General features: G+C 34.5%; 3 protein-coding genes across 3 annotated transcripts; all 3 read right to left on the bottom strand.

The window, feature by feature from the left end:
- LOC104740829 (extensin-3-like) lies at positions 1–1,688 on the bottom strand. The gene is made up of 2 exons (XM_010461535.2): positions 426–1,688; positions 1–310 (listed from the first exon to the last, which is right to left on the bottom strand). Exon 1 carries the CDS (start codon positions 1,649–1,651, stop codon positions 440–442), a length of 1,212 nt encoding a protein of 403 aa, XP_010459837.1. The 5' UTR covers positions 1,652–1,688; the 3' UTR covers positions 1–310; positions 426–439.
- Positions 9,617–11,820, bottom strand: LOC104740830 (nuclear speckle RNA-binding protein B). Its single transcript, XM_010461536.2, has 6 exons — positions 11,497–11,820; positions 11,032–11,174; positions 10,666–10,939; positions 10,502–10,563; positions 10,325–10,406; positions 9,617–10,109 (listed from the first exon to the last, which is right to left on the bottom strand). Exons 1-6 carry the CDS (start codon positions 11,594–11,596, stop codon positions 10,009–10,011), a joined length of 762 nt encoding a protein of 253 aa, XP_010459838.1. The 5' UTR covers positions 11,597–11,820; the 3' UTR covers positions 9,617–10,008.
- Positions 14,370–15,453, bottom strand: LOC104740831 (nuclear speckle RNA-binding protein B). Its single transcript, XM_010461538.2, has one exon. The coding sequence runs from the start codon at positions 15,264–15,266 to the stop codon at positions 14,547–14,549; it is 720 nt and encodes a 239-aa protein (XP_010459840.1). The 5' UTR covers positions 15,267–15,453; the 3' UTR covers positions 14,370–14,546.

Genomic DNA, 16,639 nt, shown 5'->3' on the forward strand with positions numbered 1-16,639 from the left:
TACTTTTAATTAAGAAAATATCTTTTATTATTGGGACAAAGCAAACTTGCACATAAAAAAAATCAGAAAGACACAAGACGTAATTAAACTTACAAACATATATGTGTGACTACTGATTGCATGCATGTACCACTGATTGATCAACAGACACATGTTCCATATTATTACAATAAAACTCTAAAAATACTTCGAAAATGATGAGAAAAATTTCTCTGCTTGGATTCTTTATCTTTCATCTTTTCTTTCTCTTATTACAATCACCAGTAATGGCTTCGTCTTGTCTTTTTCTTCTTGTGTACGTCGTGTTCTCCTGCAGAGTATATAACGTATATAATATTATGAGTGACATGCATGCATCAACATAAGCTCTTATTTGTTGAGTTAGCGAGATGTGTAAATGTATGTACTATTGAGAGAGTATTTACCGTGATAGAGAATTCTAATAGTGGTATGGAGGAGGAGGAGATTTGTAGAGGTAAGGATGGTGTGGAGGAGAGTAGTGCTTAACCGGAGGAGGAGGGGACTTGTATACGTAGTGTTTCTTTGGTGGTGGTGGGGAATGGTAAACCGGGGGAGGAGAGTAGTGCTTAACCGGTGGCGGTGGAGATTTGTAAACGTAATGCTTCTTGGGTGGGGGCGGAGAATGGTAAACTGGGGGAGGAGAGTAGTGCTTCACCGGTGGTGGCGGAGATTTGTAAACGTAGTGTTTCTTTGGTGGTGGTGGGGAATGGTAAACCGGAGGAGGAGAGTAGTGCTTAACTGGAGGAGGAGGAGACTTGTAGACGTAGTGCTTCTTTGGTGGTGGTGGGGAATGGTAAACCGGGGGCGGAGAGTAGTGCTTAACCGGTGGCGGTGGAGATTTGTAAACGTAATGCTTCTTGGGTGGGGGCGGGGAATGGTAAACTGGGGGAAGAGAGTAGTGCTTCACTGGTGGTGGCGGAGATTTGTAAACGTAGTGTTTCTTTGGTGGGGGTGGGGAATGGTAAACCGGAGGAGGAGAGTAGTGCTTAACTGGAGGAGGAGGAGACTTGTAGACGTAGTGCTTCTTTGGTGGTGGTGGGGAATGGTAAACCGGGGGCGGAGAGTAGTGCTTAACCGGTGGTGGTGGAGATTTGTAGACGTAATGCTTTTTAGGTGGGGGTGGGGAATGGTAAACCGGAGAGGGGGAGTAGTGCTTAACCGGAGGAGGAGGAGACTTGTATACGTAATGTTTCTTGGGGGGTGGCGGTGAGTGGTAAACGGGTGGGGGAGAGTAGTGCTTAACCGGAGGAGGAGGAGACTTGTACACGTAGTGTTTCTTTGGTGGGGGTGGAGAGTGGTAAACCGGGGGCGGAGAGTAGTGCTTAACCGGAGGAGGAGGGGATTTGTACACGTAGTGCTTCTTGGGTGGCGGTGGCGAGTGGTAAACCGGTGGGGGCGAGTAGTGCTTAACCGGAGGAGGAGGGGATTTGTACACGTAGTGCTTCTTGGGTGGCGGTGGCGAGTGGTAAACTGGAGGAGGTGAGTAGTGCTTAACCGGAGGAGGTGAGTAGTGCTTAACCGGTGGTGGAGGAGAAGAATAGAAATAGTTAGCGGTTGAATGAGACACAAAGGTGAGAGAGATTGTTAAGACAAGCAAAGTTGCCACTAAAGAGGCCATTGGAGACCCCATTGGTTGTTTTGTTTTTGGTTTGTGCAATTAGTGTCTTCCCTTCACACCCTTTAAATAGCCTTTTCAATTTCACTTTTTTCACTTTGACATAAAACCCTCGTTGTAAAACAATAAAATTACGTCATGTAAAAAGTACAATCAATTATATACACCAAAACATATTGAATATTTTTGGTGTTTGTTGGTCTCTCCGACTAAAAACATTATTAATATTTTTTCGTCAGCCGTCGATGATTGACATGTTCTCCATGTTCGAACAACGTATCGAATCTCTTGACTTTCTTATTAGTATAACATTTAGATCTAACGTTTCTTTACTAAAATCTTGATTTACTATATACCGTTTTCTGGGGCAAAACATCACTTTGAGAACAATACTAATACTATGTCACAAAAGCAAGAAAATTAACAAGTTAAAAGGGAAAACATGAGAGAACCATTTCTACTCTAGCCACACATGAAATACACTTTACTTTTCTGTTTATTAAAATTTTCAGTGTAAAGAGATTGAATTCTACAAAACCCGTCTTATGTGTTCGTATATAAGAGGTTTTTGGATATTCGATCCATCATTTGTACGTCGAGCTAAAACCAGCGAAACTAATGTCATAAAATGGTCCAAACCTGTGTTTTTACTTACCAAAGAGTCATTTACATTCTCTTTCGCTTTAATTGATTTCTTGTTTGGTTACATGCATCTTTTTTTTCATTTTCTTGTTAAAAGTACATGCATCCTAGCTTTTTTCCTCTGATTTCTTCTTTTTGGCTCCATATATACACAGGTCCGTATGAATAATGGGAAACGAATATAATATGTTTGAACCTATAATGCTTTAGATAAAGCCTTTGCAAGATTCATTTTGAGTACATACCCAATGGAAGTTGATTTTTATATGTTCAAGTTCTATTTTCCCCAATTTAGTTTACACCCGAGAGTTTGAGTATGATCTGCCTAAATAATGCATAAGTGATTTTCGGCAATAGACCAGCCACATCTATTTTCATAGATGAGAGATGAATATATAGACCAATGGCAATAATCAGAAACAGCTAAATGTAGCTAAACAACTTATTTTCGATCTCACCTACTTCTTACTGGTCAAAGATGCTTACACTTTGATTACAAAATGTATGCAATCCAATTGCCAATATAAAACTTATCTTATGAATCCGGTGTTATAGTCCCGTATATCTTTCTTCTTCAACAACAGACTATATATATATAACGATTAATTTTCTAATCAATACATTTTCATCAAACAAAATAAAGTATTTTTTAGGGAGGTACAGAAAAGCATATGAACGCGTTGACTCAAGGCGGCCGAGTGTGAAATGTAGAAGGAACATAAGAGGGAAGGTGGTCCATCATACACCAGAATATATCGCTTCCTGACGGTGACACTGCCACCGTGAGAGTGATTCTTCCATTTTCGATTTGGAGTTTTTGGCCTCACATATTTTCTTTGTTTAACTTTATAACACGTTTCTTGTCTTCTCTAAGTATTTCTTAATTATATAGTGCTGTCAATTTTGTGCAAGAGAAAAAAAAATTAGTAAGGTAGAAGTCTTAATTATCACGACCGGTCTTTTCTGATCGGATATGAGGATGATGAAAATGTTCACCTTATATCAAAATAAACAAATAATGAAATAAATCAATAAAAGAAGCTTAGTCAAGAGTCAAGGTACAATTTAGACGATGAAAGTTTATTTATTTTCATCGAAATGGATAAGTAACCAGCTGGATTAGGACAAATTAACAACTTCGCATTATTTTTTTACATATTCTTGAAAGCTGACTTTCTTGTTGAGACGTCAAGAAATTGCAAGAATATTCACCGTCATATACTGCTTTGGTCATTTGTAATATAGTAACACGACTAGTTAGTTTACCTTTGTTGATAATATTTACATAATTACATATCTTTAGATTCCTTTGGTAAAACATAGCTTATATCTGATCACCCTCGAAAGTCGAAAGATGCTTTGAAGTAGTATTGTTACACACAATGGCTTAGCCAATTTGGCTAGATCCCAATCAAGAACTTAAAGATTCTGCGATATTGATTACATAGATTTTTATGCGCTTATTACTTAAATCAAATTAGCAAAATTTGTACGTGTTATAGATTATAGCTTCTTAGGGAAATTCGAATTTTCTTTTTCCTTTTCTTGGAAGTTTTTTTTTTTTTTTTGACAAATTCGAATTTTCTTCTGTTATATAATTATTTTTTGACAAGTTAAAATCTTTAACTAAGAAAATGTTATCCCATTCCCAGCATGAGTATTATTTCTTAACACACGAAATATAACCTTTTGAGCAGAATATAAATTAATGTGAGTCAAATTCTCAAGTAATTTTCGAGATCTAAAACTTTCATATATTACTTTTGTGGTAAATAATTTTGTACATGGTATGATATAAGTTGATACTTGAAACCATCACTGACTTACCATACATTTGTTTGGGAACAAAACAAATCATTGATATATTCAATCTAATAGACTCGATTGACGACAAAAAAAAACTTGTATATAAGAAATATGCGATACTGTGATTGCATGATAGATTCATGACTCATGAGTAATAAGCAACATGGCCTCGTTGCTCGATATGAATTTTCTAAACATATGCGACCCCTAAGCTACTAGCTACGTGTAAGTTTGCTAATATATATTTACGAAAATAATTTTTAAAAAATCCCTCATCACTTTCAGATGAATTGAAAAAGAAAGACTACACGTCGATAATTTTGTTTAACCTAATCTATAATAAAGATATTTTGTGACCATTTCTTGGAAACACGTACATAATCGTAATTTGTCGTAAGACACAGTTTTGTCGGGTCGCCGAATGTGTCCCAATATGCAGTCTATGATCAATATGTCTTTTCAAATACGTACTACAGAACAATCTAACATATACGATTAGTTAATTAACTTAGTTCGACTGTAAATTTCACAAGGTTTTACAATTTTTAGAATATGCTGATGATTGGTAAAACTTCGGCTGTAAATTTCACAAAGGATTATAATTAGTAAAAAATTAACTCTTGTAAATTTAATTAACATAATTCAAGTTAAGATTTTTGCTAAGAATAAATAATTAGGGAAAGAAGACCCTTTAGCAAAGAAAAATTATATAATATTAGTATATATTACTAAGAGAAGAATACACAATTACCGCCTATAAAAGTTTGAAAAAAAAAATTGAGGCTTATTTGATTTGTAAGAACAGAAATATATAAACAGAGCAGATATTTTTGTTTAACTGAAACTGTTTTTCCCCCCAAAAAAGAAAGAGAAACTGAAAGTGTTTAAACTACGGACGTATCTATCATACGTTAGCAAGAGTCTTTCAGATTCGAACTTCCCATGTGAGACCTAAAAATGCATAGTTGAGACTACCAAACTTGTTGGAACAGAAACAGAAAAAAACCCTAATCTAGTATTCTAGCTAGATCTGAGATTAGCGGTTGGTGATATTGGTTATCGAAGATAAATAATATGATCCTGATTAAACAAATATCAACTTAGATTAATTTACGTTTAGACTAATATGACGGAACACAAGTGCTACACAACAACGTAACTGAATTAGTTCGCAACTCTTTTTTTTCGTTTTCAGAAATAGACGTACTTTGTTTTTTCTAATCTAATACATTGATGATGCATGACTTATAAGCCAAATCCCATGCAAAAAGTCTAATCTCCTCCTAATTTTGTTGACAAATATTTATATGAGTAAAACAAAAAAAAAGACGAAGGATTCATGATCTTGCTAAACCAATTAAAATAAACAATTTATATCCCTCTATTTAGGGGTGGGCGTTCGGTTTTTCGGTTTGGTTTCGGTTTAGTTTTTTCGGTTTACAGTTTTTTTGGTTTTATAAAAATTGAATCATATAGAAATCATATGTAATTCGGTTTAGTTACGGTTCGATTTTTTCGATTTACGGTTTTTTCGGTTTACTCAAATTGAAACCATATAAAAACCATACGTATAACGGTTTGGTTTGGTTTCGGTTTCGTCCTGGTTTTTAACGGTTATTCCATACTTTAAAAAATAGATAGTTGATACATAACTAAAAAATAAGCATAAAAGTAAAATCTAAACATAATTCAAAAAAATAAAATCCAAATATAGTTTTGTAAACCCAAATACTTAATTGAAATTTAAACTTTTAAAAACTAAAGGCTATTGAAAAAGAAAACCAGAAAAAAAAACTAAAAAAAAACTTGGAGATCATAATTATAAGCCCAATAAAGAAAAAAATTATTAATATTGTTATACAATATAAATTTATAAGTTGAAGAAACTAATTATATCTAATTATCTAAAATTTTTATAAAAAACTAAAAAAACCATTCGGTTTTATGGTTTTTAACCAGACCAAACCTAAACTAAATGGTTAATTAAAATAAAAACCAAACGGATTTTTAGACTTAACCATAACTAAGCCAAACCATTTATTTCGGTTTAGTTCGGTTCGGTTTTTTTGTCCACCTCTACTCTATTACATACGTACGTAGTATATATTAATTTAATGGATTATTTATAAGATTTTGATAATTAATTAGTTAGATTTTATACCGACAAACTATCTCACAGTAAGATTGATTCTATATTAAATTATTCATCTTTTTTAGTAGTTATTCATTACATTTGCCAAGGAGAATTACTTTTAAGAACTGTTTTTTTTTTATCTACAATTGAAATAATATTTAGTCCTTTATGAAAGCGTAAGAGAAGCTTGTTGATTTTATTGGTGTATGTGACCAGGCTTGGCTAATATAGTACGTATTTTCCAGTTTAATTTTTTTTGGTAAATTGATTCAATTAGAAAATATATACATATTTGGACATCAGAATACAAAATGATATAAATTAGTTTCTCTATTTTAAAATAATTTAGCTCCATTTTTCTTGTTTCATGGAGGTATTACATAGCGTCATATGGACACTTTGAAAAGTCAATGGTAAAATAGTAGTTTTTAGTAGAAGTAGAAAATATCTTCGAAATATTCTACCGACACAATACAAATTATGTCTTGAACACTTCTACTATTACGAGGATATACATATATGACTATCTTCAATACAAATATCTCTTATACGAAATTTCAAGTGTGTTTCATTAAAAGTAATATATGATCAAGTGTATTACGAGAAAATATGTTATTAATTGCGAGTCTTTTAACAAAAGAAACAAAAAAAACGTTATCAATGAAAACAAAAGAAGATATGAAACAATTGTGTTACAAATGGTCTATTAATTATTTTATTTTTTATCTTTGTCGAGAAAAAAAAAACTTATTCTATTTTTTGGAAATGGAAACTAAAATAAACATAAAAAATGGTGACATCAGTAACAATTTTTTTCTGGCGGGTAAAAGAACAGTAACACTTAATTCCATCTTGGTCGTTATATATGTGCACTAAACCTTAACAACATACGAGAAATCTTTGATCTTTCGCATCAACAATAGCAAACATGCTTCCCCAGCTCCGAACCCACGTGGTGGCACCATCTTCTACTTTTCAAGAATTTACAGTAGGAGATCTAGCATCCACGATTATCACCATTTCACCACAAGTTTTGTTCACGGTATTGATATTTCAATAAATAAAAATTTACTAATAAGAAAGAGACAACGAAGTATAACAAACATTTACTTTTAAAATTTCATCTAGATTTGTCTTTTGCTAGTAAAGTAGTCACTAGTCAGGTCCGATACAGTATGAACTGTGAACCTGACAGGGGAAGGTGGTCCGTCAATACACAAGAAAATGCTAGGGTAATAAATTATTTCGTCGATCGTTTTGTATAAAGAAATATCAATAGCAGTAAATTATAGTAACACGTACATACATGCGTTATTTATTCAAATTATACAATACTCTCGACTCGTACAATTTGTATATCAGAATGACCAAAAAAAATTGTATAACAAATAATCATGTAAATGTAATTCAAAACTCAGGTCAATGTTTTTTCACAAGATGATCGCTTCCCTAGCGTCATGATTAATTTGATTCTCTCTAATCCTGTTTTATTTGTTAATTGTTTCACAATTTTATGCTCTGTGTAAATTGACCATTCCTTTAATTATAACAAACTAATTCGTTATGGTAATTGATAAACTAGATATTCATCACTATATTTAGAAAATAAAAAAATCACAATATGACAAACGAATATGTCACTGTTTCCAGGAGAGTTCTAAAAATACAAGCATGCCCACACAAACACAGTGAAGAAAGTAGTTAAGAGGGGGTTTTCCAGTGTAAGACTATAATCTGTAATTGATTTATATCTAACCATACTTGAATTAATATAGTAATGTTTTGATTAGGTAATGTAGAACAGAGACTCTTAGATCCACTTGATCCATGTTCTCATTCATATATGTACTAATCTAATTTTTGTTTAACAACTTGTCACTTTTTCCTAAAATCATTATTGATAATCCGATTAGTCTCGTAACATTAGTCTTTGTTTGAGCCAAGAATATCTTAAATCTAATCACTAAATTATTATCATGGTAGAGAATCAATTATTTAAAGCCACCTCTCAATAATTTAACATACTGTTCCAAACCAGTGACTAAAAGCATTATGTACATTGTTGAGGAAAAAAAACCATTACATTAGATTTAAACTACAAAGTACAAACTATATATTCAAAGCCACTTCTCAATTATTAGCATAATATCCCAATTATGTAAAGCCACCTCTCAATTAATTAAGAGACATTTCCAAACCAGTGGCTCAAAAAAATTATACCTTGCTAGGGGACAATATACCAATGTATTATTTTTTTTTATTCACAGTATTTGTTTATTTCTTTTCAGATTTTTTGCAGTAAAAAATGACATGGGGGCAACTGGTTACTACTTCTCATGTTCACCATTAACTATTCTTATCATCTACTTTTCATCCTAACTCTCTTGTATGTTATTTCCACTTGTGCAAAAACTTGATTTCTTATAGATATATATATACAAATTTTCATGATACGAGTAACGTATTACAGTACTGTTCTATAGCTTTTTTAAACATAATTACAATTAGCACGTTTTGTCTGAATAATGTAAAGAGGACATACTCTCTCTTTTTTTGACATTATAGAGGACGTACTTTGTCTTCTTTACCCTATTTACTTTTTTTTCCTTTTGTTAAAAAAGGCTTTACGGCTTTACCCAATACCAATAATGCTACTAAGACATGTGCAATGTAATCAGTTCATTTTACGAATTCAAATCTTGTCTCAAAAGTCGCAGTCTTGGTGCTTGGTAAAAGATTGGATAAAACAAAAGATGAAAAGATTGATATGTACATTTGCTAACTTATTAAACGTGGACAGAATCATGAAGTTTCTTGATTTAACATGAACAGAAAAGCTAAATCTAAAGCCGGACGCGAAAAAAAGCATCTGCTCTCTTTGGATATCGAATATACCCACCTTTCTCTATCCATGGCCGATCCCATCTCTGTCTTTAACTAGTTTGGTCAACCAAATAAATTGTAGTGTAACTGATCTCTTACCTTTTTTCATAAAATTTCTGAACTGATTTGCTAGTTGATTAAGTAGTACTAGTATAACCTTTAACATCCTAGATATAAAGTTGTAACTTTATGAAATATTGTATATTTTATTACGAGTAAACTAATTTTAAAGCAACTAAAAGCTCTAGAAGATAGTAACTTTTTCTTTGTAGTTTCTAACGAGTACATATATAGGTAAATCCCCACTCTAGCGACTATATTTTAAACGATGAATTTGATTGGAAATGAAACTTTCACTGTTTGAATAAACGTCTAAGTAATCTAGACAGCCTAACGGTTTAGCGGTCTAGACAATATATAGGCAGTTAAACAAACAATCCAAATCAAAGCTATGTATGAACTAGTAAGTATTAACAAACATTTAACATAAAGACAAAACAAAACACTCAGAATCATGGTAGTTTAAAAAAGAAGAGTAATATGAGATTCTATCACAATATTGTTATGGAAGTAATGAACAAATACAACTACATAATCTTTTGAGTAAACACTATCGAAATCCTAATCCGTATAATTCCCACATACAAAGGAAATGACTGTAATAAATAAACAGGCTTTGATAGATGGGCATTGATAAGATCATGCACTAAATCTATCCAGGAGATGAAAGAAAAAAAAAAAAAAAAGAGGACTTGAGGTTCTAATCACCTCATCTGCTAGACTCTTGTGTCTCTCCATACATCTCTATTGCTTCGAGTGAGAGAATAATCTAGTTGCAGGAGGGACGATAAAAGCGCGAAACAATAAGTTACCATTTGGTTACTGTACCTCAAATGTCACTTACTAATCACCTCCTTCCTCCACGTTGTCCTGGTCTTGGACCTGGGTTTCTGGAAAATTGTAGCCGCAAAATCTTGGAATCAGGTTCGTCTTCATCCATTCGATAGTCTGTCAAACATATAGTTGCATCAGTTAAATCAGAGGACGAGTGTTGTCTTGCATCAGGACAACATCAAACTTTGATGCAGTATATGATTTTGCATAGTGTTTATAACTGAGATATAGATAGTAGTATCCACTTATCCAGAAACAAATGCAAAACAAACACAATATGTGTTGGACTAATTATTTGTAGTCCCCTAAGTAGAGAGCATCACAGTTACCTTGCAAGGCGCTGAGTGCAGTTGCTGCACATGCAGGGCTTTCAAAATCAACAAAACAAAGAACAATAGGATCTCCATTCCTCTGCATAAAACCCCTTAAAAGTCAATATTAATGAAATTTTGGGACCAACTGTTTCAATGATGCTTCAAGTTGAAACCAATGAATCTTACTCTAACGTGTTTTGAATCTTTGGTCACAAGTCTCACTTCCCTATATCCCACGAAAGGCCGAAATATATCTAGACTTTAATTAAGGACAGTGAACAGCTCAAGCATTCTTTTAAGTAACGACATCAATATTGGTATTAAGAACTTCTGTAATGAGTCATTAGATAGGATACGGGACACTTCTCTTCTTGAGCAATTAGAAGGAAGTCCTTCAACATATAGAGTGTTGGATACATCATGAGGTAGAGACTGCAGTTTGCGGCTCGGCCTACCAACTGAATCCAACTGACCATGACCCATATCTCGACCATTTGGCCTAAAATCTGGAGGCAAAAGGCCACTACGCCCACCCATAGTTGGACCAGGCATCATATTGTTACCCCCTGGTCTTCCCATGCCAACACCATTATATGGATCAGCTTCCTCAGACGGCACAGAAGGCGTTTGCTACAAAACAGGGGAAAAAGGTTTCAGTTTTCACATGAAAAGAAGAACGAAAAAGAGCCCAGACATTAAAATAAGTGGATCAAGGATTCTACCATACTCTGCAGGTACCGGTCATAAGCTGATCCAATCGTTCTAGTATCCGTCACAGAATGAGGGATACCTCGATCCTCCTCATTCCGTGAAAAATAGCTGTGCCTATCATGGCCTGAAGGCATCACAGACGGTGGTGGACCTTCTACAAGGAGAATAACAAGACAAATTCAAACTCAAAACTCAAACTTCCAAACATATGACTAACCTATAAACAGAAACATAGAGTACACAGGATACAAAGGCAGCTCATACACACAACTCAACCTTTTAGTAAAAAAGAAGAGATTTTGCTGTCAAAGGCAAAGAGGCAATATTGAGGTGAAAAGTGTGTTCAATGTCTACATGAGTATCAGCACAAAAATGCCCACTAACACGAAGAACCTTAAAGAGATACGAATCCAAATTATAAAAACAGCTCCTTGAAGTTCTAACATGTAAAATCACAGAACTGGATTTGAGCTTACCGAAGTCAGAACGGGGACGTTTCGGAGGACCACTGTGATGGGTCGACGAAATTGGAGGCAGGTACTGTCTCTGCTTCTGGTTCCAGTACCCATCTGCCATTGACGGCGACGGAAACAAAACAAATCGAGAAATCACAAGACTTAAATTAAGGGAATCCCTGATTTCAAAAATTAGGGCTTTTGATCGCAGTATACTAGGTCCGAATCGATCAAAACTCTCCTCAGCTTCTTGCTTCCTTCTTCTACAGATCGGAATTTTCTCAATTTCAATTTCAGTTTCGAAGTTTTTTTCTGGTTCTTTCGCTTTCGGAGAAGAAGAAGTGAATGATCCGAATCTAAGTGACCCGACCCGTTTTTAATAAAACCCGATCTATCTTCTCGCGCTAATTTAACGGGCCTGTAAACTCATATTAATCCATTGGCCCATGCTTATCAAAATTCATAAATTGTTACTGAGCTGGACCTGAACACATACATGTCTTGTCTCTTCTTTTTTCTCTGTCACAGTTTCTTCAAGTTTATACCCATTCAAACCCAAACTCTCTTCAATGCAACATTGATCCAAAATGTTGAATCAACAAGATCAATCCTATCACACTTGACAACTATCTTCTTTTTCTTCCGATTTCTGAATATGAATGAAATACTAATCAACCTAATAACACGACCAGTTGGACTATTATACCAAACATATATTCCAACAACATTCAATGTGTGTATCTTCTGAAATAAAAAATCACTCTCCGACTTTTGTGTTAGTTTTATGGCACATCCGGATCATGGAAAGTGATGAGAATTTGGAATGAGAGATATTTTATTTTTGTAAAAGATTTATTTGTCGAATAATTTAGTGGGATTTGGTAAGAGATCATAATTAAGGTACATGATTTCCGGGAAAACGGCATATTCCCCCACAAACTTAGTTGTTTTATCGTATTCATACCCAAAACTTTGAGTTGTGCTTAGAGCTACATGAACTTAACAAAAATTTGAATTTCCTACACGAACAATGCAAAACTGGTGAAAATCCACAAATCGATAAACAGTGTTACTGTTCGGTTAACAAATGCTGACTAGGATGTTTCGTTTGCAGTTTAAGATGCCACGTAATATATCTATATCTAAACGATGTCGTTTCAATTTTTTAAAAACACAAAAACCTGAGAAAAATGCCTATATCTAGGCTCAAACCTGCGTCTTCCATACACTTGACCATACGCCGAACCAACTGAGGCTTTACAACTTCTTTGGTATTATCTTCGGAGTTTTACATATAAGGGGATATATTAAAAGTAACAAAAGCCTTTTCTCTTCGTTCTTTCTCTTCTCCAGTCTTTTCTGTGATCTCAGTACGAATATATGAAACTTTGTTCAATTTCTCGCCTTTTAACAGTTTTTTTTTTTTTTTACAATTTGATTTGATTCAACAGTTTCTCTTTTGATCGACTTCTTTTATCTTGGTTGTATAGGCAGATTCGGAACCTTAAGAAGTTGGGTTGAGGACAGAAAAAAAATATTTTTCAATTGATGGATTGGTCTGATTTTTGGGTATCATATGAATGAAGCTCCGTCCGTCCGTCGTATTGCTCCTGTTGAAGATGGGAGGAGAGAATGCAAAAAGATTATTTTTACGTAGTACAGAATATATATATATAAACGTCTCGGGTGAATTGATAAATATGTCGATTGGCTCAATTAGTTATGTGTAATGTTATCTGTACAAGAGTGCCCAGGTTCGAATCCATGCAATAGAGGTATTTTTGTCTCCGTTTTTTTTTCTTCTTAATTTCAAATAATTGAAACAACAGCGTTTCGTGATATTACATGGTATCCTAGTCATCATATATTAACGGAAAAGTAACACCGTTTATCGATTCGTGGGTTTTCACCGATTTTAGATTGTTCGTGTAGGAAATTCAAATTTTTGTTAAGTTCATGTAGGTATAAGCACAACTCAAAGTTTTGTGTATAAATACGATAAAGCAACTAAGTTTGTGGGGGAATATGCCGTTTTCTCCATGATTTCTTAATCTATCTAGGGTTTTCTTGGTTTCTTCTATAAAAAAGAGAGTCAGGTCAGTCGTTCTCCAGACTCCACAAGTATAGTTGATAGTTGATAATAAGATTCAATCCAATATACTTTTGGATCAAGAATTGCGATAATTTCTTATCGTATGCATGATTGAGAACCATATATCAAAGTACGCGTACCTCTCATGCTTGTACCTTCGCATTTTTTTGATCCAAAAATATATCGGACTTACTCATATTATCGGCTATTTATAAGAGGGACAACCCGTATCCTCACTCCTCAGTTGGTTTGATACTCAAAATAACTTTGCATCGTTTGCTTGTTTTTAAAGCTCAAGGATAAAAACACAGAAGTTGCCCCTCTTGCAATGTTATTGGCCTTGATAGTAAATTTCATATTGAGTTTTCGTGTAAAACCTTTTAAGTGGTATAAAATTCTTAAGGGATTTACCCACTCGCTATTTTTCACCGTCACTGTTTTGTCCTCAAGCTCTTCATTTTTTCTCTTATAAATTGTTTCTTTTTTTTTTTGGCGATATATAAAAGTCAATTACACATGTGAAAAGTTCTTTCACTTTAGTCTTTAGCCCACTGAATGATATAATCGATCTATATTTGGATTTCAAACAACACGCATAATGTTGAAGAATATTATACTAGCACTAACGAAAACCAATTTACCTACAATCCCAAGACTCAGAAGATTATATACAAACAGTAAACTAATTTAATGCCCTCCAATTGGATTAGTCGATGAGCACATAGCAGTTATATCTGGGACAAGGAGTCATTAAAGATAGAGTTTTAATATATCTGCGACGCCCACCAAACACGAATACACATATCATCAAATTGCCAAATTGATATTAAAAATGACGTCATCATCACTAATGCAACAAGTAGAAGAAACCCTCTCATTCCATTGGAATATCTCTAAAACGTGATGAAAAATCGTAAAACATTATCTTTCTTTCCCCTATAAGACTCGTAAACTAGTTCAACTTGACTTAATAACTCAATCAAGAATCAAAAATATTGTTGAAAACGTCCATAGAAGAAGGAGACTGTATCCTCGATGGACTACTCTGAAGGATAGAATTAAAGTCGTTGAAGAATGACGAATAACCTTGAGGTTCGGTAGGTCCAACCGTAGAAAAGAAGTCCGGTGATATCAACGGCAGAGACGTGGGTCCAGGTGATAAAATACCAGCATGGTGAAAACTTGGCCGTTCGATCGGATGATGTTGATGTTGTTGTTGAAGATTATGATGATGATGATGATTATAATATTGATCCATAGTTCCTACGCCTCCTACAAACTTCCCTAGTTCGTTCGAGGTATTAGCTCTTTCCGTAGAAGCGAACCGAGCCGCCGGAGATATCAAACCATGGGATGCATCAAATGATGCTGACGTGTCGTTTGGTGCTGACATAGCTGTAGAAGAGGAAGATGATGATGTTGTGGAGCTAGAGGTTTTGCCTGTGAGACGTTGAACCAATGTCATGAAGTTATTAGGGTGTGTATGGATAATCTTGGGAGATACAGTGTATATGATCACTGGACCACCTGGCGGCCGCGTTTGCCGTTGTTCTTGCTGATGGATTTGTGGTGGTTGCGGTGGCGGCTGTTGCGGCGCCAATGGTGGCTTCTTGATGATCTTGTGCGAATCTCCACGGACCTTCAGTGGTGCTGGTCTCGGACCCAAGATTCCTCTTGATCTTGGCGATCTATTATCCATGGAATCCACTTTATAAGATGAATATTTTATAAAAGAGAGAGATAGATGTGTGAGTGTATGTGAATGTGATGATAATTCTAGAGAAGAACAATGATTATGTGATGATTAGGGGAAAAGGGTGGGTACATGAGTGTTTGTATATATATGATTTGTGTATGTATCAAAAAGAAGGAGAGAGAAAAGTCAAATGAAGAAAGCAGAGTAAACCTACTTATAAAAAAGTGGTAAAATTTGGCTACTTGATTGTTCAGTAATGACTTTTTTAATCTAATGTTTCTTCTAGTATACTTGTTTCTTACCAAGATTTGGTTTGGTTTACCCAAGATTAAAAGTTTTCCAGTCGTTAGCAAAGACTCACTTTTAACTACGACTTCCAACTTCAAATATTTTATTATTGTTACCTCAAATTATTCACATTTTTGGTTAATTTAATTTGATATAGATAGATATATAGGTGGTGCATGCTTACTTAAGTTGTTGTACTACACAAAATTTTAGAGATTAATTAACTCTTTTAAAAACAACATAATTAGAAGAAGTTACTTTATAATAAAATTGGATCACAACTTATGGGTGTGTTTTTTTTTCTGTTCTTTTTGTTTGCATCTAAATGACGAACATAAAAGGGTTGAATATGTCCAGTCTTGAGGAAGTCAAAAGCGAAGAAGAGGTCATAAGTGCCACGTCAGACACTTGGATGCTGACTTGGCATGAATTTGTACAGCTCCAACACGGTTCTGCTGATCCAGACATGACCCTGTTCCGTGGACCATAATGGACACAGATTTTTTTTCTTTGTCAAACAAAAAAACTAGATGTGGTCAGACCGTTTAATAATACGTTTTCCAATCCATATTAAGGCNTGTTCTTGCTGATGGATTTGTGGTGGTTGCGGTGGCGGCTGTTGCGGTGCCAATGGTGGCTTCTTGATGATCTTGTGCGAATCTCCACGGACCTTCAGTGGTGCTGGTCTCGAACCCAAGATTCCTCTTGATCGTGGCGATCTATTATCCATGGAATCCACTTTATAAGATGAATTAATATTTTATAAAAGAGAGAGATAGATGTGTGAGTGTATGTGAATGTGATGATGGTTCTAGAGAAGAATAATGATTATGTGATGATTAGGGGAAAAGGGAGGGTACATGAGTGTTTGTATATATATGATTTGTGTATTATCAAAAAGAAGGAGAGAGAAAAGTCAAATGAAGAAAGCAGAGTAAACCTACTTATAAAAAAGTGGTAAAATTTGGCTACTTGATTGTTCAGTAATGACTTTTTTAATCTAATGTTTCTTCTAGTATACTTGTTTCTTACCAAGATTTGGTTTGGTTTACCCAAGATTAAAAGTTTTCCAGTCGTTAGCAAAGACT

Source organism: Camelina sativa, chromosome 14, assembly GCF_000633955.1.
Source record: "Camelina sativa cultivar DH55 chromosome 14, Cs, whole genome shotgun sequence".
Lineage (NCBI taxonomy): Eukaryota > Viridiplantae > Streptophyta > Magnoliopsida > Brassicales > Brassicaceae > Camelina > Camelina sativa.

Coding starts and splice junctions, on each gene's coding strand:
- LOC104740829 (XM_010461535.2), bottom strand. CDS start 1,651: ATGGGGTCTCCAATGGCCTCTTTAGTGGCAACTTTGCTTGTCTTAACA.
- LOC104740830 (XM_010461536.2), bottom strand. CDS start 11,596: ATGGCAGATGGGTACTGGAACCAGAAGCAGAGACAGTACCTGCCTCCA. Junction 10,564..10,665: donor CTCAAGAAGAGAAGTGTCCC/GTATCCTATCTA, acceptor ATTAAAGTCTAG/ATATATTTCGGCCTTTCGTG. Junction 10,407..10,501: donor TGACCAAAGATTCAAAACAC/GTTAGAGTAAGA, acceptor GGTTTTATGCAG/AGGAATGGAGATCCTATTGT.
- LOC104740831 (XM_010461538.2), bottom strand. CDS start 15,266: ATGGATAATAGATCGCCAAGATCAAGAGGAATCTTGGGTCCGAGACCA.